At 42.7% G+C, this 22763-nt stretch overlaps 1 protein-coding gene across 12 annotated transcripts in view; it reads left to right on the forward strand.

Moving 5' to 3' along the window:
• Window positions 1-22763, forward strand: part of FHOD3 (formin homology 2 domain containing 3) — a 450025-nt gene that overhangs the window by 304265 nt on the left and 122997 nt on the right. For all 12 annotated transcript variants that reach the window (XM_055127826.1, XM_055127828.1, XM_055127830.1 and 9 more), the window contains exons 9-10: window positions 1366-1509; window positions 11577-11815. In XM_055127826.1, the coding sequence (XP_054983801.1) occupies window positions 1366-1509; window positions 11577-11815 (383 nt within the window). The remainder of the gene's footprint in view (window positions 1-1365; window positions 1510-11576; window positions 11816-22763) is intronic.

The raw sequence follows: 22763 nt of genomic DNA on the forward strand, positions 1-22763 counted from the left end.
TGGCTCTAAAGCAAACAAGTTGTGAAGAAACTCTGGCATCCTTGTTGTTGTTTTTTTTAATTCCCAATTTAGCAGAGTTTTATTCTCTCTGTTGACATCGTTTGGGCTGTGAATAGAAACATTCTTCTCTACATGAATAATCTCCAAATAGAAGTGTTGGAAAAGTTGAAGTGCGAAGTTCCTTGTCAAATTTTTGCCCCAACTCCCCACCCCCACCCCCCAGCCACCCCCAGGCAGCTCACCCTGTTTAGAATAGTTTTGACGTCTAACTAGAACTTAGAAATGCAATGAGAGGGTCACCCTAGGGTGTGCAAACCCAAGTCTGAGATATTGCAGACGGGCGTGAGTGTGCGAGGGCCTGTGTGCGAGGAGGGGAGAGGGCCAGCATCTCCCAGGGGTTCTGTTGCAGATCTTCAGCCTCCTGAGTTACTGCAAATGCCCACTTCCACGGGTGTCTCCCCCATTTATAAAACCTGAGTGCTTGGAGAAAATCCCCTACAGCCTCTTCCTTTTCCGAGCAGAGGCCGCTCTGAGATACCACCCTTCTTTAAAAATCCAAATCTCAAAAGGATTCTCTTTGTGTCTCTTCCTGTTGTTTTGAAAAGTCTCACATTTCATAGACCTTGGGGAAAGGCCCACGGAGAAGGGCCTTATTAAATTGCTGCGACTCTGACTACTGGCTGGTTAGCAGGAATTTCTAATCACTGTTAGTTTTTTATTGTCATTTGACAAATTACCACATATTAGTGGCTTAAAACAATCGAGATTTGCTCTCTCATGGTTTCCAGGGGTGGGGTCCAGGCAGCCTCCTGACTCCTCTGCTCTAGGTTACCCAAGGTGAAGGTGTGGGCAAAGGCCAGAGGCTCCCCTGGGTCCCTCTCCCAACCCTCGGTGGTTATTGGGAGAGCTCGATCCTTGTAGCTGTAGCAGTCAGGGTAACTGGCTGCTTACCCAGGGCCAACAGGATAAGCTGTCGTCTAAATTTCGAGATCAGGCAAAGGCCAAGGTCTCTTAAAAAGTACCTGTTTAATTAAATCAGTCCTACCTAGCCAAATCTCTCCATTGATTAACTCAAAATCAACTTAACAATTTCTATAAGATCTTTACCTTTGCCATGGAACATAGCCAAATCATGACTGTTGCTCCCCAAAGCCAAGTGAAAGAGTTGTCAGGCACCTTTGTACCTGGAGCGGGAGCTGGGTCTTCATTCTGCTTTCCACTCTAAGGATTTCCCACCAATAAACTTATTTGTCCTGCTGTGTTCTACATCAGAGATAGTCGTGGCCACTGACTGCCACACAACTAGGTTCTGCAGCCTTGAGACACTCCATAAGATGCACCCTGTCCTCTTCTTCCTTTGTGCAGACATTGTCCGGATTGCCAGACCAGGACTCCTTCTACGACGTGGTAGACTGCCTGGAGGAGCTGGGCATTGCGGCCGTGTCCCAGCGGCACTTGAATAAGAAAGGGACTGACCTGGACTTGGTGGAGCAGTTGAACATTTACGAGGTAACAGAATGTGGCTAAGGTATTGTACAGCTTCGACCAATGTCAAAGGCTAAGGACAAACATATTGCAGGCCCATGCTTCTGGGTGTGGTGTCATAGCATCTGCATGGCCCAGGAGCTTTCTGAAATGCAAGTTCTTAGGCCCACCCTGGACTCACTGAGGATGGGTCCCGCACCCTGTTTTATGTAAGATTCCAGAGAATGCTGAATATGTTGGGTTATTTCAATGTTCTGGGTTATTACGAAAAATACTGCTATGAATATGTGTAGAGAGTTTTCTCTATGACATGTACTTTCAGTTCCCTTGAATATATACCTAAAACTGAGTGACTGATTGTAAGATATCTCTTGATCTGAGGCGCTCCTAGAACATTTTTGAATATTCCCACCAGTAGTATAATTCCACATCTCATCAGTATTTATTTATTTATTTATTTATTTATTTTTTTTTTGCTTTTTGGGTCACACCTGGCGATGCACAGGGGTTACTCCTGGCTTTTCACTCAGGAATTACCCCTGGCTGTGCTCAGGGGACCATATGGGATGCTGGGATTTGAACCTGGGTCGGCCGCGTGCAAGGCAAACGCCCTACCCGCTGTGCTATCTCTCCAGCCCCCTCATCAGTATTTATTATTGTCAGTGTTTTAAAACTATTGTCAATGTTTTAAAATTGTTTTAAAGCTATGGCCACTCCTCTGAGTGTGCAATACGATACATTGTGCTTTTGCTCTGCATTTCCTGATGACTAATGCTGTTGAATGTCTTCCTATGTGTTTATTGGCTTTTGTATGTTTTGTAAGGAGAAGTGTCTATTCGATCCTTTGTTAATTTTCAAGTTGGATTGTTTCATTACTATTAATTTCACAGAATTCTTTATATTCATATATGCATATACATATACATATGTATATGTATATATGCATGTGTGTATATATGGATAGAAAAGAAGATATACATGTTTAATGTATTTCCCCATTTTATGAAGTTGTGCTATTCTATTTATGACCTGATATACAACACTCATAATGATATTTTAGATATTTCCTTTATGCTTACAAAAATGATATATACTTACTGAAGAATACCCAAAACATACCAAAAAATTTAAGAGAAAAAAATTACTGCAGATATTTTCTTTTCTTTTTTTTTATATTATATGTCCTTAACTATGGAGGCAGTCTGTGTTTAGTGCTTCATGTGGAATATTTATTAAACACATTGGAACCATTTTTTCTTATTACATCTTCAATAATAATAATTTTTAAATAGTATTCTATCTTTGCATGTATATTAATATTCATATAATTGGTTCCCTGGCATTGTGTGGTGCCCCAAGTTCCACTAGGAGCAATCCCACACACCACTTGGGTGTGGCCCCCAAACAAAAAAAAACAATGAAAAAATTCAAACTGTGCTGTTGGGAGTCTGTTTGATACTAATTTAGGCTTTTTACGAAAGTATTCATGCGTCAGACTGATCTCCCCCTCATCCATCTTTACATCCCCCCTCCTCTTTTGTGTGCTTTTTCAGTTTCTTACAAGTATCACTGTTATCCTAGCATCATTAAAATGACAGTGCCACTCTTGCATGTTGCTCCTGTACAAAAAGTTCTGGTAACTATGTGAATATCTCCAGGGAACCTTCCTAATTCTCCTCAGTGTCTGCCCCCAGATTTTTCTTCACTGTTCACTTCCATTTGGGAATTTCTTATCAGTCTGTCCTCTCTGGGTGGCCTGCCCCGGTGAGTGCAGCACACTTAGAAGTGGATATTGGACCCTGTGCTTTCTGCTAGGGTGGTTGCTTTCTGTCTCTGTGCCCACGTGTCATTCTGTATTTCAGCCATTTTATGTTGCATAATCTTCTGGAACTGGGAAAGTAGAGAGATGAAAGGTTTGTCCCTACCCCCAGAGACATGCCATTTTGCAGCTTAACATCATCAGGTAACTGTATGTATCAGCTAAGTGTTTTGGCACAGAGGGACAAAGAAGGGACATAGCACTGACCATACCCAGAAGGCCCCATGCAATCCGTGCTAAATGAGTCCTTCCTATCCACCCTCTGGCAAACAAAACTCTTGCTCAACCTGTTCATTTCTCCTCCTCAAAGCATAGTCTCCCAAGTCACAAACATGGAGCTGTCCTGCACTTCTTTCTTGCTCCTCTGCCCCTACCCTTCGAGGTCTGCTGTGGTAAACAGTCTACACTCCTCTATTCCCATGTCCCCGGATGATTACATTGACTTCCCATTCATTCGTTCCTTGGCAAATTTGTTCATTCAACATGATATCACTGAGCATGTATGAATTTGTCCAACACTAGTCTAGGCCCCTGAGGTTTAGCAAAAAATAGACAAATGAGGCCACTTCTCCAAGGAAGCAGCCCTTCCGAAGGGGAGCAGACCAGGACTCAGTATGTGAAGGAACTGAGATGAGCATGTCTATATAGAAAAGACCCAGGATTAGATGCAGAAAAAGAAGACCTGGCTGGGTTGATCATCTAAAGGAAGTGGTGGATGGAAATGTCCTGGAGGAGCCCGGGCCTGATTGGCTTGTCACCCTTCAGGAACCTAGTCCTGTGATTCCTGTATCTTTTTGCAGGGTGACTCTCCTGCAAATCCGATCTAATCCTGTCAGTCCTCCATTGAAGTACACAACCAATAATTAGTGAGTGGGTGAATGAATGAAAAGCTTTTCATGACCAGCAGGATGAAGGTCAAACTCCTTGAGTGGGTAGAAGCAGCTACCTGGTCTGGTTTTCTTGCCCCATGAGCTAGTCTTTGGCCATTTCTTTGAAGCGTTAGCCATTCATCTTGTGTTTCTTGAACACGGAAGCTCAATCTTTTCAGGAGCTTTCCTCTGACCATCCTCTTTACTCAGAAGTATGCCTCTCTTGACAAAATCCCCATAATTCTGCAGGTACCATCTCAGATGACTCCTCTTGTGTGAGGCCTGACTGACAAGGTAACAGAATAGTGTTCTGTTCCCCACATTTTGCTTCTGACCCATGACAGCATTTCTTGACAGTGTTCATACCTCACATAGAGCCACCTGTGAATATACTTCCCTGTTTCCCTCTGAGCTACTCTACAGAATATGGTATGTCCCTCATTCTAAACTCAGTACCCAGACACAGTCCAGCACTTAAGGTGCATGCACCTGACTTGGTTTGATCCCCGGTAACACACGGTCCTGTGGTTGTAGCTGGGTGTAGCCCTGAAGGTCCCCAGGTATCTCTGCACAGTGCTAGCACTGTAGGGCCAGTGCAGTATCATAGCCTTGGGCCCTTACATTGAACCACTGGCTAGTGGGTTCCGTGGGCCTCCTGAGTGATGTTTGGGCCCTTCCCTTCAAGAAGAAAGAGAAAAAATGTTAAACCTAGGGCTCAGCCACTCACTATGCAACTAAAGAGAAAATAACTTTAGTTAAAGGTTTCTTTTAATATAAAATATTACATATTTTATGTTAGTGTTTTCCAGGTGTTGAGTTGAGAAGAAGGCATGATTTAATTAGAAAACAGTTACCTTAAAGGGAAGGTGCACTGAGTAATAACTCAAGGTGACAAGTTAGTGCTTTAATAACAGAGTCTGGATTTGTATTCCTTTCCACAAGCTAATGTAGTTCTTAAAACTATTCACTGACACCTGAGTTCAGGTGCAACTAAGTTCAGCATCTGCAAGGTAGCAAGGAGATTATAAACAAGCCAATATTTTCCTCACAAAAGAATATAAATGTTTTCAAGTAATCGGAGAGAACTTGGTTGGGCTTCTAGAATTCTTCCTAAGTAGAAGATGTCTGGTGACCATATGTAGTGGGCTTTCTGGGGACAGACCCGATTCCGTGAAATCTAATTTCATTTCAGAAAAGTGATTTAATCCATGATTATACACATTTCCATTGTTATAGCAGCACATGATTTTTGAAAGACATAAATTCACAAATCAAAATGAAAAGCCTTTTGTCAGATATGCATTGTAACATTTGATTCCAAAAATGCTGTTCTAGCAATGAAAAAGGAAGCTTTTTTTGGGGGGGGGGAGTGTCTAGCTGTTTCATTTAGCAGCAACTAAATGATAGGTCAGTCACTTAAAATTTTCCATATTGTAGATGATATGTGTTTATTGGTTAACTTCTTGCAAAACAAATACACCAAAATCTAGTGTCCTAAAGCAGTAGTCGGTGTTTCTGATTTTCTGGGGCAGAAATTTAGACATTTTTTGTTCTGCTGAGATATTGCCATGTGTCTGCATTTAGGTAATGGTTTTATCCAGGATGAATGGTCTAACATGGGTCTTTGCTTCAAGGTTTGATAGTTGTCTGGGCTATATGACTTCAGCTGAATATTCCACAATTCTTCATAGAAGAGTTGTTGATTAACACCTCTTTATAAGGATGAATCCCAACTTCTCAAATCTCTGAAAACATTTTATCTGCTGGTGTCTCATTGGCCAAAAATAGAATCAAATGAAAACTTCTTAGAGCTAGGGAAAATAATTGCCTTCTCATGTAACGATGACTATATCATGGATATAAATAGTTGCATAACAGTATAAAGTGTAAGAAATATTAACAGCTTTTGGACTCTATCAGATATGCCCAAATTGTTGCATATTCAATGAAACAAATTATCTTAGGTGGGAGATTGATGGTTATGAGTTTTAGAAACTGTATTTTTCACAGATAAGTAGTAAGATATCTACAGATGAAATGATATGACCTGAGATTTGAACAAGATTAAAGATTAATGTGAATTTTAAATTTTAATTGGTAGGGTTTGGACATAAAGGGGGTAAGGGTTTATATTAGAGTTAGGATATTATTAGAATAAGTTTAAGGTTAGGGTTGGGAATAGGGTTTATGTTTCTCTATGGTTAAAGTGGAGAATGAAAGTTAAGATTAGGGTGAATGTTAATAGAGTAACTAGTAGGGTTAGGCAATGACAAGATTATTGTTAATTATTAGAGCCACAGCACAGCGGGTAGGGCGTTTGCCTTGCATGCGGCTAATCCGGGTTTGATTCCTCCATCCCTTGGAGAGCCCAGCAAGCTACCAAAAGTATCTTGCCCACACAGCAGACCTGGTAAGCTCCCCGTGGCATATTTGATATGCCAAAAACAGTAACAAGCCTCATAATGGAGACATACTGGTGCCCACTTGATCAAATCAATGTGCAACGGGACTACAGTGCTTTTAGGATTAGATTTAATATTAAGGTTAGGGATAGGGATAAATATATAGTTATTATGGTTATGGCTGCAGTTGAGAATGAAAATAAAGGTAAGAGGAATAGTAAAATTGGAGTAATTTTAAGTTTTGGCCAACACGAGGGTCAGGGTAAATATTGGGGTAGAGTTAAGGTTAGGATGAGAGCTAGGTTTAGGAATAGGGAAAAAGATTAGGATTATCTGTGGTTGAAATTGAGAATGAAAGTTGGGTTTAGGGCTAAAGTCAAACTCAGTAATTCCTGGGGTTATTACGAGATTGGGGTTAGTGCTATGTTACTGTTAGTATTTTTATTAGCAAAAGGGTAAGCATTAAAGATGTAAGTACAAATAGTGGTTTTGTTTGGCTATGGTTGAAGTTGAGAATGAAGTATTAGGGTGAATGTTAGATATAGAGAAATTGATAGGGGTAAGCCAAGGTGTTAGAACTAGAATAAGAAGGTTCGAGCTAGGATTATGGTTAGGTACAGGGAGGGTGATAGACTAGAAGCTGAGAATGGAATGACTAGAGTAAGGGATAAATTAATTGGTAAGGTTGGGTCAAGTACAATATCATGTTTATTACTAGGATTATAATTAGGTTTTGGGCTACAGTAAGGGGTAGATATATAAAAAGATAAGTTCTTTGTTATTTGAATATGAAAGGATTAGGGAAAATGGTCGATTTAAATTAATTGGTATAGTTAGGCTGAGACTAGGGTCAGTGTTATTATTAGAGTTAAGTTATGTTTAGAATTAGCATTTGGGATAGGATTAGGTATAGGAAAAGACATAGTGTTAGGTCGGATTATGTTTGAAATTAAAAGTGGAAGTTAGGGTTAGTGTGAATGTTAACTTTAGCGCCATTGTTAAGATTGAGCCAAATATAGTGTCATGATTGTTATTAAAGTTAGGGCTTAGGTTTAGTATCACTGTCACTGTCATCCCATTGCTCATCAATTTGTTTGAGCAGGCACCAGTAATGTCTCTCATTGTGAGACTTACTGTTACTGTTTTTGGCATACGGAATACGCCACAGGTAGCTTGCCAGGCTCTGCCTTGCGGGTGCAATACTCTCGGTCGCTTGCTGGGCTTAGTATAGGAAAAGAAAACATGTTGTAGGTTAACTATGGTTGAAGCTGAATGTGATTGTTAAGATTAGGGTGAATGTTAAATTTAGAGTAACTCTTATGGTTAAATCAAGCCATGGGGTGGGTTAATATTAGGATTATTGTTAGGGTTAGAATTAGTGTTAGGGCTAGGGTTACCATTAGGAATAAAAAAGAAAAAAGATCATGTTTAGTATTAGCTGTGGTTGAAGTTTAGAATACATGTTAGTATTGGGGTGAACATTAAATTTAGAGTAATTTGTAGCTTAGGATAAAGCTAAAATCAGGAATATTAGTGTTAATGTTAGGATTAGCATAGAGTTAAGGTTAGGGTTGGGGTTAAGGATAGACATAGACTTTAACTTTGGCTGTGGTTGAAACTGAGTATGAAAGTTAATATGGTTAGAATAAGGTTAGGTCTAGATTAGTATTAGCACTAGAGTCAGGATAGGGTTAGCATTAGGGTTAGGTTGGACTTGAAAAGAAATCTCGCTGTGGATTGCTACACAGTTAGGCTTTTACAGGATTCAGTACTAGTTAGTAATTGGCCATTGTTAGCACTCATGGATTATAAATAGTTTTTATACTACCTTTGTATGTCTTGAAAATATCCACAGTAATGAATTTTAAAGAATTTTTAGATCAGTCTCAGACAGTAGGAATTTTTGAGAATTGTTCCTTCGGTTGCTCATGACGCTGACACTGTTAGGTAGAGTAAGGAACCCTACCTAACCTTGGAGATGCACAGGGGTTACTCCTGGCTCTGCACTCAGGAATTACCCCTGGTGGTACTGGGGGGACCATATGGGATGTCAAGGATCGAACTCAGGTTGGCTGCATGCAAGGCAAATGCCCTACCCGCTGCATTATTGCTGATGGCCCTCCGCCTGTAGCTTTTAGTTTATAAACAATATTATACTTTTAATAGAATTATAAGGCATTTGAGAAATGCCAAACAAATTAATTACTCTATCATTGAGGAGAGCTTAGAGCTCTTTCACAAAGGTTTGTATTCCCAGGAAAGACAGTAATTGTCCTTGAAGTTGATCAGATACAACACCACCATGGCCTTTGATTAAGTCCTATAGAAAGCACTGTTCCCTCCAAATGCTTTCTAACTCTTTTGCTCTATGGATCAGAAGAGTTGGAAAGTGCCACCAGTCACTTTAAGGTGAGAGTGAGGTCTTTGTTTTCATTGGGTCCTCGTGATTCTCGAATTCTTTTCATAAAAACAAAATCACCAGTGAATGCCAGCTCCAAATTTCATGTTATAATGTCCTTGACTGCCAAGCCTGATGCTGCCATTGGATCTGCTGGGATTCACTGCACCATCTACCCCCTCTATGCATGCTTTTATTTTTTAAGGGAGATAGATGTCAAGGATCTGAACTCTAAAAAGCCCCAGTTGAAATCCATCTTATGGTGTTGCTTTGATAATTTATCCAGATTTTTTGTTTTGTTTAAGCAACATTTAAAGTGGATTTCACTCATGCACAATCTGTGTGTCTCTCTGAAAGGAACTGTGAATGGAATGCTATTTGATCCTTGATCTCTGAGGTTAGACAAGGAATTAGAAATATCTGAACTCTCCATTAGTCCCTAATCTTATCGTTCCAAATGTGTGCTTAATAAGAAGCAGAATCAATACTTCAGGTCAGGATAAGTTCAGATGGTCTAGAATTTGTATGTCTAAAAATGAGGGAAAATAATTGACTAGAAGTATTTTAAAATATAGTCCTTGGTTAGGTATATAATGAGTTTTAAACTTTTCTCAAAGAATATCACTTACAGTGCTAAAGTTTTGAAATGTGTTTAACCAAATACTTTATTTTAGTTCTTGCACCAAATACTTAATTTGTATTTTAGTTTTTGCAGTTAGATGGTTGAGAGGGACCTGAGCAAATAGTCTTTCCAATGTGATGTTTTTAAATATATGAGTTGAGATTTTGTTGAACTCTAATTAATTCTTATTTTGACCCTTACCCCAAATTATTTCTAATCAGTAAGATCTAGAGTAACAAAATATAATCAAAATATTAGTGTCTTCTTATTACCTGAGAAATTGTTATAAAATGCATCTGGCATATAGAAGAATTTTCTTGGGCTCATCTTTTCTAAGGGATAGAGCAATTACTGATAGGGGCAGATGAACATAAATGCACTCCTGGGAAATAGGCCATCTGTCTCCGCTCCCCCCTAAGAGGTGCCCACCTCTCCTCACCTTGAGAGATGAATATAGCTGCCATAACCTTGGTCATGGGAGACCACTGCTTTTACCACGAGAAGGTTTCGTCCATGAAGGGATGTGCAAGCACACAACGAATTTGTTGTGTGCTGCTCCTTTTGAATTCCCTCACATGTCTGGACCAAATTGTGATGGGACTTAGAGTCCCTTTGTGCTGGAGAACTTGTACCTTTGCAGATGTTTGCCCACAGGGTGGGCTGGGTGACTGAGGCATGAAGATTTTGTGGCTTGTTACACCTGGATCCCCTGGGCTGCTGTGAGGCCTAATGTAAGAGTCTGGAGGGATGGAGGAGTTGGTGGGCATGCTAGGCCCCTTCACCTGAGGGCTGTGCAGGCAAGGGGAGTCATATTTAATGAGGACCAGCCACAGGGAAGACCCAGCCCTATTGGACGTCCACAGTGCTGCCAGTGCAGTGCTATTGTCTTCATTTGGTGGGTGAGAGGAGGGCAAGCAATTGGCTAGAGGCCACTCCTGGTTTACTGGTGGCCCAGCCAATGGAAACAGGATGGTCTGACCTGCATCCACCAGCAGGAGAACCCCATCCCCCACCCCCATCACCACATTTGACCATGACATTTGGCATAGCAGCCCCCTTTCAGAGAAAAATCTGCTCAGTGCCCCTTTGGAAATCTCTATTCTGGTAGTACTGAAGGCTACGGATATGCTGGCCCACCGGGGCCTCTGGACAGGGTGCCACCGAGAAGCAGGACAGCAAAGGAAGAGGGCAGGGCAGGCCGGCTCAGGCCAGCTGGCTAAGGCTCCACCCAAGAGCTGAAGTGTCAGTGTCAGCCGAGAGTTCTGCACAGATATCACTTTAAGAGGAAAGGTCTAAAGACTTGCTCCCACAGGCCTACTATTTCTGGGATGTGTGTTTGTAACTCTCTGGTGTGTGGGGGGTGGGGCAGGGGGGGAGTTGTGCTTCCCCCAACCTTGATGGGGCCGTAGTAGGTGCCCGGGCAGGGTGGCAGCCTGCAATCATAGCTAGCAGTTCATACCTGCAACCCATCTTGGATGGACAGGTGAGTCCAGTCCCCGCCTGCTGTCAGGAGAAACTCCCCGCCCCCATCCCTAACTTCAGAGTCTCCTGGCTCTTATCAGAATGCCTGGAAGCTTTCCCTTGTCCCTCAGGAGCCATTGGGAACCCCCACCCTGTGAACTTCAAGAGGTTCCCTGGTGTCTCTGTGGCAGGAGAGCAGAAAAGCTGGCCCAGGAGGAGAGGGTCCCGGAGGGTGGGGCTGAGTTCCAGGGAAAGCATCCCACTGCATTCTGCACCATTTCCCAGACCTGGTGCCACGGTCGTTCTTCCCGGTCGGAGAGGCGCACCGCGGGCATCCTCATCCGTTTGTGTTGGCAGCACCTTGCAGAGAGGTGGGGGCTGGGGGCCTGCAGGGTGGGCCGAGGCGATGTTATGTCGGTGGGAGGCCAGCCTTGAAAGGCAAAGTCGCACCGTGGGTCTGGCAGAGGACGGCGGCTCCCGATCGATCGGGCTCACCCTGGCTTGCCTTCTGCTTTCGCAGGTGGCGCTGCGGCTGGAGGACGGCGACGACACGGCAGAGCCAGCCCCGCACGGGCGCCGGGACAGGCGGAGGGCGAGCGTGTGTTCGGGGGCGCCGGGGGAGCCCCGGGGCCTGGACCGCAGGCGGAGCCGCCGGCACTCGGTGCAGAGCGCCAGGAGCCCCCTGTCGGCGCCCAGCAGCCCCTGCGCCCTGTCGGCACCTGCCTGCAAGCCCAGCCAAGTGCGAGACCTCTGTGAAAAGTAAGCTCCAGTTTGCCCCGCCGAGGGTCGCCGGTGGAGGAGATGAGGACCGATGTCCACTCCTCACCTCTCCGGGGCCGCGGACCGAGTCACCTCCCGGCCACATTCTCCCTGCAAATCCACCCCCCTCCCCCAGTTCCCATGGGTCTTCCAGGGTGAGGTGGCCCTGGTGATATGCACAGATTTGATCATCTTCCCCTCCTTGGGGTTTGGGGCGTTTCACATGGCAGGGAAGATCTACTCGGAAAAGGGGTGCCCTCTCAAATGGTAAGTAGTGCAAACTACAGAACCTCAGCCTAGAAATGAAAGGCGTGCGGTCACGTTAGATTATAACAGTTTAAGCTAGGAGTGGTGTGCATCACTGAGGTTGGTTTTACTTAAAAAGCACAAACTTTCATGAATGGAAGGAAAAACAACAACAGGGCTAGAGTGATAGTACAACGGGTAGGATGTTTGCCTTGCATACGACTGACCTGGGTTTGATTCTCAGCATCCTATACGGTCCCCTGAGCTCCGTCAGGTGTAATTCCTGAGTGCAAAGCCTGTAGTAACCCCTGTACATCACCAGGTGTGACCCAAAAGGAAAAAAAAAAGAAAAAGAAAAAAGAAAGAGGAAAACAACATAAGGGGACTGAAGTGATAGTACTGGAGGAGGTCAGAGCCAGGAGTAGCCTCTAAGCACCCCAGATGAGTCCCCAAATTACCACAACCACCCTGAAACCCATCATAATCAATAACATAATAATATATGCATGTAATATATACATATAAATGCTGTATGTATTTATGCATATATGTATTATATACACACATTTTAGTGAAAACTATTACCATAAATTTTCTCAATCATTCAGCAAATATTTTTATTTGGTTTGATATAGGTCAGGGCTATTTGATAGCATGAAGATCACTGTCACTGTCATCCCATTGCTCATGGATTTGTTCGAGCAGGCACCAGTAATGTCTCTCATCGAGAGACTTATTGTTACTGTTTTTGGCATATCCAATACGCCACAGGTAGCTTGCCAGTCTCTGCCATGTGGGCTCTCTACTCTCAGTAGCTTGCTGGGCTCTCCAAGAGGGGCGGAGGAATCGAACACAGGTTGGCCATGTGAAAGGCGAACACCCAACCGCTGTGCTATCGCTCCAGCCCAGCATGAAGATAATGAATAGAAAATATCTTTGTCCTCATGAATGTCACATATGAGCTTAGAGAAAGTAAGAATGAGGGTAGACAACATAAGCCATGAGGTTTCTTGAGGAGGGAGAAAGACTGACAATATGTTAGATACCTTAAGAAAAAGAGGGATCAGAAATGCTTATAATTTCAAAAAAAGAAAAGGGAAAGAGTGGTCAAGATATGTCTATTTTCTATTTTCTCCCTTTGTTAAGGAGAACCCACTTCTTCCACTCTGGGGAGGTGTTTCCCAATAGAATGGAGCTTACGGAGTCACTGGTGTGTGTGTGTGTGTGTGTGTGTGTGTGTGTGTGTGTGTGTGTGTGTGTGTGTGTGTGTGTGTGTGTGTGTGTGTGTGTGTGTGTGTGTGTGTGTGTGTGTGTGTGTGTGTGTGTGTGTGTGTGTGTGTGTGTGTGTGTGTGTGTGTGTGTGTGTGTGTGTGTGTGTGTGTGTGTGTGTGTGTGTGTGTGTGTGTTCGTTCTGAGGGCACTGGAAGCTCTTCCTACCATTACCTGAGCGGAGGTCTGAGAGAGTTGAGGAAAGTATCCACAATGAGCTCAAAAGCCACAGAGATGTGGAGAGTAGGAATCCGGGGATGTTGGCAGCAGTGTGAGTTCCCTGGCTTGGCCTGACTTGTGTCATATTTGCACCTGTTTCTCAAAAGTCCCTGATACGGATCTAGGTAATAGCATCTTGGGGTAATTGAGAAAAAATAACAAGAGTGCGCACCATTCCTGCTTTTGAGGACTGGGTTTGCTGGGATCTGGAAAAAATAGGAGGGCCATGGTTGCTGCTTGTCTCATTCCTTGAAAATAATACTGATTTTTTAATTTTACTGAAATTAGTAAATTAGTACTTTAAAAAATTAGTACTTTCACTTTAGTAGCACTTACAAAAAATATGCTTTGTGGCTTTCAGTGACAGTTTACCTTTTATAGATTGATGATTATGAAGTGGCATCATCCATGAAGGTTCTTGGAAGGATTTTTCCCTGTGTCCCCCAACCGGCTGTTCCGTTTTGGCAGAGATGAGAGTGGAATAGAGAGAAAAGGTGATGAGAAGTGAAATGGAAAGTGATCCCTGCACACATAGCTTAGTCACCTGTTCAACATCTGTGCCTTGCAGTGTTACCTTAGAATCAAGACTTTCATTGTGTTAGATTCCCTGTAGACCCTGAAAGACACAGAAGCATGCCTGACCTAGATTGCTCTGCATCAGTACGAGCGTTCTGGCCCTACTTACTGTGCTCGCTGCAGCAATATGCCACCGAGACCACACATGAGGAAAATTAGACTAGATTTGATAACTCTTGGACCTAACTAAAAGCCAGGCTAGGGGCTGGAGCGATAGCACAGTAGATAGGGCTTTTGCCCACCCGGGTTTGATTCCCAGCATCCCATATGGTCCCCTGAGCACCGCCAGGAGTAATTCCTGAGTGCAGAATCAGGAGTAACCCCTGTGCATCCCCAATTGTGACCCAAAATTTTTTTTAAAAGCCAGGTTTTTCTAGGTTTTCCTCATTATCCAAAAGTTGAAGGTACCTATTTGGTGTGTTCAGAAAGTTACTTTGGGAGAGGAGGGAAAGGAATCAAATATCTCCACCCATCCCCCCTTTTGAGAATGCTAACAATTTTTTTCTTATAAATTAATAGTACTAGAATTCTTCAATTCCCAAACTATCAATTCATACCAAATAATAATTAACTTCTGTTTTCAGACAGTGAAGTGGGGGAGGGAGAAATATGTCTATTTGGGAAGGTAAAGTTATGTTAGAGATTAGAAATATTTGTCGTCTGAGAAAATGATTGACATTCTGTTTTAAGATGGTTCCTTTCATGATGTTTGAATTGAATCCTCACCATGATTCTCTGTAGGGTCAACATAGGCAGGGTAAGTTGTCACTATTCTCCTTGAAAAGTGATAAATAGGTCAAGGGTGCATGCCCTATGACTAACAGCAGAAAAAGTGTGCAGAGGATCCAAGTAGACTTTGAGCCATACCTCTAGTACTCAAATGCAGGACACCTTCCCAATCACTCATTCCTAGACAGTCCTTGAGCAGGATTTTACTTCTGGCTTATTAGGGAGGGAAAAAATAGGATCTATCACTATCACTATCATCCCGTTGATCGTTGATTTGCTCAAGTGGGCCCAGTAATGTCTCTATTCATTCTAACCCTGAGATTTTAGCAGCCTCTCTTTACTCGTCCTTAGAAACTGTGCTGCATTAGAGGCTCTTTCAGGTTCAGGAGAATAAAACCCATCATTGTTACTGTATGTGGCATATTAATATGCCACAGGTAGCTTGCTAGGCTCTCCCGAGCTGGCAGGAAACTCTTGGTAGCTTGCCAGTTTCTCTGAAAGGGAGATCTAGGCTATAAGATTTCACGTGGCTAGTGCTGGTATATGTTTGGGTGTCTGTCGGGGTGGGGGATTTAAATGAAAAAATTTTTAGGCAAAAAGGAGAAAAAGTTAAGCCTGCTAGATTATTTTATGCATTTTAATTTAAGATATTAGGCATCCATTGCTTTGATTTATGAAGAAATAGAATTCTAGGGGCTGGAGTGATAGTACAGCATACCTGCTTGCCTTGTACTCAATGGACCCACATTTGATCCTGACACCTGACATGTCCCCCAAACCTCAGGAATGATCCCTGCGCACAGCCAGGTGTGACCCCCCCCAGAAAAAAAACATAAATCGAACTCTACACTGAGTATTGAGCAAAGAAGATCTGGGATTAATGATTTGGTCACCGAAGTACATCTTTTGTGACTTGTGTGCCTTAACAGGCTTTCTTTCTGTGCTTAAAATATCGATTAGATTATAAGGAAAAACTGTTGGTTTTTTTCTTTTATTTACCAAAACTTATTTTGATCATCTAATTAGAAAAAGAACCAATGTCTTTATTACTATTGCAATTGTAAGTCATCTGAGGTCTGATAGATCTTCAACCTGTTTTTACTTAGACCCAGAAATGTTTCCTGCATACTCTAGTTAAGAATCTCCACCGAGGAACTATGTTCTGTCCCTGAGCTTCTGTGCTTGTTAAGAATACCTGCTGACCTAAATTTGCTCCAGTGTTATAGATCTATTATTGCTTAGTGTTCCATTATACATTTCCTATTCATCCTATTTCTTTCTACTGTTGGCACAGACCAGTCTTCCTGTACTGTATGTTAGTGTTTATGAGCATGGCATAGGACATTGTATATGAACTTCAAGTTTCATCCTGTTGATTTTCGCACAACATTCCAAATGACGGAGGTCATTTTGAACCTCACTCAGTGACTGAGATTACACTTGTGCCATCCAGCTTTCAGTCCTGTGTGTATTTTAATGCAGATGAAAAAGAGACATGAAAAAGAGATGAAAAAGAGACGCAGATGAAAAGTTGCAGGTGATGACAACTTGTTGGGTGTGGATGGTAAAGACTACTTCCACCTGCCTCAAAGGCAAGGATTGGAAAACTCTCTTGCTAGGACCAGATAGTTAGTATGCTTTGCCTCTCTACCAACTGGTCTCTGTTGCAACTACTCAACTAAATTCTGTCTAGCAGAAAAGCAGCTATATATAACAGGTATGGCTACATTCCAGTGAAGCTTATTTATGACACAGATATGAATTTTATATGTCATGAATTATCTTTGGATGTTTTTTCTGTCATTGAAAAATGTGGAAAACATTCTTAGCTGACACTGTACATAAACTGGTATTGGATCAGGTTTGGCTTATAGATGGTACTTTGCCAACTCTTTACTAGTGGGCTGGTTTCTTGAGAGAGTTGTGGGGAAATGAGCTGGAGTTGGCAAAGTCAACTGTTGAGGGGAGAAAAGAATCCATTGTGCCATGTGAGAGGGCTGTTGAGAAAAGTGTTCTTAAGTTCAGAGTTAGAAAGAATGTTCCATGAGAGGTCAGGACTATAGGGATTCTGCTGCCCACAATTCCCAAGACACAGTGGAAGATTGAGAAGGTAGTCAAGAGTAAGAGAATAGTCAACAGAGGGACATGAAGAGCGCATAGAGAGAAGGTGGTCTGGAGATAAGCCCGGGAAAGGTTACTTGGGACGTTAAGGCAGCCTGGAATCTGTCCTGATGGTGCCTAAATGTAGTGGTTATCAACCAGAGATGATTTTTTTCCTGAAGGACCATGTCTGCACATTTTTTTGTCCAGTCTGGAAGCACTTTTGGTTTATGCAACTTGGGTGAGAGTGCTGTGCCATCTAATAACCAGAGTCCAGGGATGCTACTAAATCATCTGTAAAGCACAGGACAGCCTTTCACAGTAAACAGTGTTTGAAAATGCCAGTAGTGCTGACTCTGAGAAAACCTGTCTTAGGGGAATTCAAATCATTTAATTCTTCCCTTCCTGGGATGATCATAGCCTAGGACAGAGTTAAAAATCAGACTATTCTAGACCAGAGCCTACACCAGGAACCTAAATCCCTGAGCTGGTCTTTGAATCTATAAAATGTATTCAAAAGGAACCAGTTTAACCTTTTTTCAAGATGAGTTATATGCAAAAAGAAATCCTTCAGTGAAAATGCTTATTAAAATTTATAATTCTAATAATCAGTATTGTGTATAGCTGATGTTTGATTTTTTTCCTTAAACAATCATTCTGATTTGCTTGTTTCTCTCTTGAATTGGCACTGAGGAGTACAGTACCTGAAGAGGTGTACTAAAAAATAAAAATTTTAAAGGACAGTGACATCAACACCTCTCCATTTCATCACAAAGATTCATAATCTTGGTGTGGGGGGAAGGAAGGATAAAGTAGAGAACAATAACTTGTGGTTAAAGGAAAGCCACAATTAATTATCAATTATCTAATATGTCTTTACCTATTGGAGCCTCATAGTTGATGCCCTCCAATTAGTGGCCCAGTGGGTGGTGGGTATAAAAGGAGTCAAACACTGGGGCTGAGCCTCAAGGTAGGACTGGGGAAAGGCAATGGGAATGTTTTTTCTTGTTTTTCTTTTTTTTTTTTTTGCCCCCTGAAGCAATAGAACAAGGTTTGGCACTTTTCTGCCAGCCACAAGAACCAGTGGGCAAATGAAGGTGCCTAATTATGGAATCATGCAGGTGGATGAGCTCATCTTCCTATATTTTGACAGGAAGGAGTCTTGTTTGTATGCTGAATTCTAGAGCACTCTGTTATTGGTCTGCCTTGTCCACAGAACATCTCTGCCAGGGGCTACAGAATTCATTCACTCATTAGCTGCAGGGTCGGTGCAGAAATAGCAGAGTGCACCTCATTCATTCAAGCAGTTGGCAATGAGCAATCAATTCGTAGAGAAAAATAAGAGACTTGATGTTATGAAAATAAGAGAAGAAGAAGAGAATTGATGTGAACCTGCAAAATCTAGGGCTTGTTACCTGCTCAGTTCTGGCTCTTGGAGGAAGGCTTGTTCAAGCTCAGGAAAAGTGTAGCAGCTTCATTGTTGAGAGTGTAGCCCTCGCTGTTGGAACTGCAAACCCTTCTTCCTTCCTAGACTTGGCTTCAGTCACCTCTACTGTAAACTAGGATGCTGGTTACCTCTTTAACAGGATGATGGAAAAAAGAGAGGTAGCAAATGTGTGCTTCGGTCAGTGTTGGCATTGCAGTTACTTCATGCCCTGGAGCTTTCCCGGATATTATTCTGTTAAAGGTAATTGTCAAATAAATATGGACATGAACTGGAAAGGAGACTTTTGCACTGGCATAAACATGCTAAAGGATTTCACAAGCAGATTAGCAACCACAGTTACCATGAGCAGCAAGCTGCTACTTGGGGAGATTTATCTGATGGGAAATGATTTGTTATAAGTGGGATTCATCAGCAGGGCTTTGACCTCTTGAGGTGGGAGTCACTGGAGTATTATCAGTGGTCTGTATGTATAAGAGGGTCTTCCAGACTTCCTGAATATTGAGTGGTAAGAGGTGGACTGAGGTCAGAGGGCCAGGGTAAAAAGGTTTGGGTATGTACCTGTACTAAGGCCTGAAGAACAATCCTATCACCAGCTCCTGATTTCTGGGGCAGGATTTCTGGTTTTGTAAAATCAGTGTATCAGATTGCAGATTTCTCTGGACTTTGCTGAGTTGAATTTAGGGATTTTTCTAGAGTTACAAGACATGGGCCAAAATTTAACCTTTTAAAATAAGAGCAGAGCTTCTGATGAATGTAAAGTGAACAAGTGATGGATTTGCTTTCACAGGATTTCTGGGAGAGCAGGAGAGCACCTTGTAGGAGGGAGAACTGCCACACAAGTGTGGGGAGAGGTAGAGGGGGCCCACAGGAGCAGAAGTAGGGCGAACGAGGGAAGGAGATGAACTACATCAAGGGTATCACTAGTAGAGAAGGAGGTGGATTACACAGAGGGCATCACTAGTAGGAAAGGGACTGGAGTGTGAGTGAGATGAGGAATGTGAGTTGTGATTGCCCCCAGTCAGTAATCCAGGGCCATGGGAACTGACTGCCAGTCACATTTGGGCATTTAGAGTTGGAGGTAACAATGGGTCATTGGAAGAGCTGCCACAACCAGTTGGATGAACACTTTTGGAACTCAGGCACATGAACTTGCAGGTTAGCTGAAGCTTACTTGCCATTACCCTGGTAAAACGAACTAATGAGCTGAGAAACAAAGGCATAGGCTCTGGAAGCATCCTATCCTGAGATGCTGAGGCTGCAAAGTTCATGACTTTGTAAGTTACTGAACCTTGAAATCAGTTATGGTCCAGTGGCAATGGTTCACATGCTAGCCTGACCTTCTGTGGTGTGGGGTTGCAGGAAGAAACAAGTCCTTGACTGTGGGAGTGGGCGGGAGTAAGTACCCTTCAAAGGCATGCCAAGGTTCTTGTTTCTAGTTGCAGTGCTCTGGGAAGTTGCTGCTTTCCGGGTCAAGCTTGTTTGCCTTGACCTGTGCAGAACCCCTATGTTGTGCATGACACACTTCCCACCTCTTTCCGGAATGTTTGCAGCCCTTTGAGCAGAGCTTGGGTGAGGATGGTCTTTCTGCAGAGTCAGTGTCTGTTCACCCTGTGAAATTCCCAGGGTTTTCCTAAAGATGCCCACACAGGGCTGTGTGGAAACTATAGTGGAAGAGAGAATGAATCATTTTTGCTTGAAAAGAACCTATAAAGAGAACCTGGTAGTGATTTTCACTAACAAAGCCTGATGAACAGAGAAATTTAACCCTGAAACTAAAAAGAGACCTGCCTTGATCGGGCAATAAAGCAGTCCCCTTTCGGCAGAGGGGGTGCTAGTGAAGCGTTTTTGCAATGGCCCCTTTTGTGAGTACTTTGGAAATAGAAGAAACAGCCCAAGGAACAGGGACCTGGCCTAATGTCCTGCTTGTCATACACCATGAGCTGAGTGAATAGACAGTGACCCTATATTGTTCATGCTGGGAAAGTGTTTATTTGTGTGTAAGGTACTAGCGTGTGGAGAGACTTAGCAGAATTCAAATGAGTATACTCATGGTTCCAGTATGTTTCATGGTGCCCTATACAAAATGCTACTGATTCTCCCCTTAGTGGAGACCAAATCTGCTGGTTTGACAGGAGATGAGCTGGTAGACTCCCTCTGCACAGTGAGACAGTGAGACAATGTCATTAATGTTCAGAAAATAATCTGAAGGAAGCAGGGATTAATGGCGACTTCTAACACTGAACAAAAGAGGCACTTAGCCACAATCGAGGATCATAGTAGAAAGGTATAGTCATGGGTTGGAATTACTGGGTCAAATTTTGGGTTTCTTCTGTGTGAGGCTGGATAAACTCCATACCCTCCTTCTGTCTCAGTTCCTTATTAAATGTATGAGATGATAACAGTATACATGTTAATGGTTCTTGTGAAGACTAAAGAAGAGAGTCTTGTAAAATGCTTAGTCTGAGAGAGCCCAACACAGTGTTAAATCACCAGAATCAGTGTGTTATTACAGAGCTCCCAGCCTGTTTTACCCAGAGCTCCCTGGGAGGCAGAATCAAGCAAAGAGAATGATGCTTCCCCCTTGAAGAATGCCTGGGGCAGTCTCATTACCCAAGGAAGCCTGGGCACATTTGGGACAGGTATCTACAGCCAAAATGCCTCGTTGTCATCCTGATAAATCATGCTTCCTGAAGATTCAATAACTCAGTGAGGAATTTAGAGACAATTATATCACACTTCAGGAATACTCAATTACAGTATTCATACTGCCTCAGAGAAATAATTTCATTCCTGAGGTTTTGTTTTTCCAACCATGCGGTTCTGGCTTTATAAACACGAGATTAAAATTTGACTAGAGATGAGCCCCCATGAGGAAGTGGCCAGCCAGAGCCTGCTGCGTGCAGGCATCTGTCTCCAGAGGCCTTGGGTAAGGACAGGGTAAGTGGGTGGAACATTCAGGACAGGCTGCTCATGGCAGCCACTGCCCTGAGACAGATGTTCACCAACTAGAGCCAGGTAGTTTTCATCTTTTCCCCCAAGTCTAACATGCCTTGTAAAATTGCCTTCCTAAGAGAAGTGTAAATTATCTTGGTCACAAAATGGGACAATCCGTTATGAAGCAAAGGTGACATATCTTTGTGTTTGTAAAACTTGGATCCATGACCATTGTGGTTGACACCAATAAATGAGCAAACCACCAAGTCCGTAGAAGTGACACTCTCCTCCCCCCCCCCCCAGTGCCACGCAGTGTGGCCAATTCAGTGTCACCTCGCAGGGATAGACTTCCTAGTTTATATTGACATTTTATAAACTTTGATATTACAAATACTGCTCTGAGTTTGTTAAGGTAGGCTTACCCACTCATGAACTAAAGAAGAGTTAAATATTACCTGTTTTTTCACTTTCCTTGTTTAAAGTGCTTGTGCTACCTCATGCCTACCGTAGTCTTGATTCCAGACCAGAATAGGACCTTTATAAAACTTCCAGTCTCATAAGATACTACACTCATAAATATTATGGTCAAGCCTCTGTAGCACTGGTTGTTGAAAGGAGCAGACACGGCAGTATGGTGGTGTGTAAACAGAGGACTTGGTGAAATGTAGAAATTGTTCAGATATCATAGCACCATTTAAAACAAAAGAACTGGGGAGTAGCTGTATAAGGAAAGTAGGATAGAATGTGACCAGCAGTGCTAAGAAATTACCCATCTAGAAGTACCAACATATTTGCCACATTAACCCCTATACTAAGAGACCATCATATGATATATTTAAAATTTATAAATTTAAAATTCTGCCTTCCAGATTTGCTACAGTGGCTATCTCCAACCAAAGGGGACTTAGGACTTTTTTTAAAAAAAAATAAGATCCTCCTTGGTGGTGTAGGACACAGGAGGGATACAGGTTGTGTGGTCCTTGAAATTTGAGACACACATTAGAACAAAAGTAGCCCTTACTGCTGGGTCTCCCAGGATCACGAGAATTTTGGGGACCCCATGAGAACTGAGTGTATAGGCAAGATATGCACCTATGCCATGCACCCAGCTCTTTTCCTAATGGTCCTCATCAATGTTTCTGGCACTTCACTACTCTTTTTGTTCTTCATGTTACCTCCTTCTTAAATAGTTAATTCTTCGTTGACATTTCCACCAGTAGATGGCCAGTGAACTAGAGAACAAACACTGCCTGACAAGCCCTTGTGGTTGCTGATGATTCCTTGGGAGCATGACTTGAGAGGGCTTGAAAATAGAAAATGAGGTTGTTGGGAAGAAACAAGCTGAAATACAAGATTTGGGGTTTATTGCTAGATGCTAATTATCTGTACTTGATTACCATAAGAAGAGTTGATGGTAGCGTGTTGAAA

Source organism: Sorex araneus, chromosome 2 (genome assembly GCF_027595985.1).
Source record: "Sorex araneus isolate mSorAra2 chromosome 2, mSorAra2.pri, whole genome shotgun sequence".
NCBI lineage: Eukaryota > Metazoa > Chordata > Mammalia > Eulipotyphla > Soricidae > Sorex > Sorex araneus.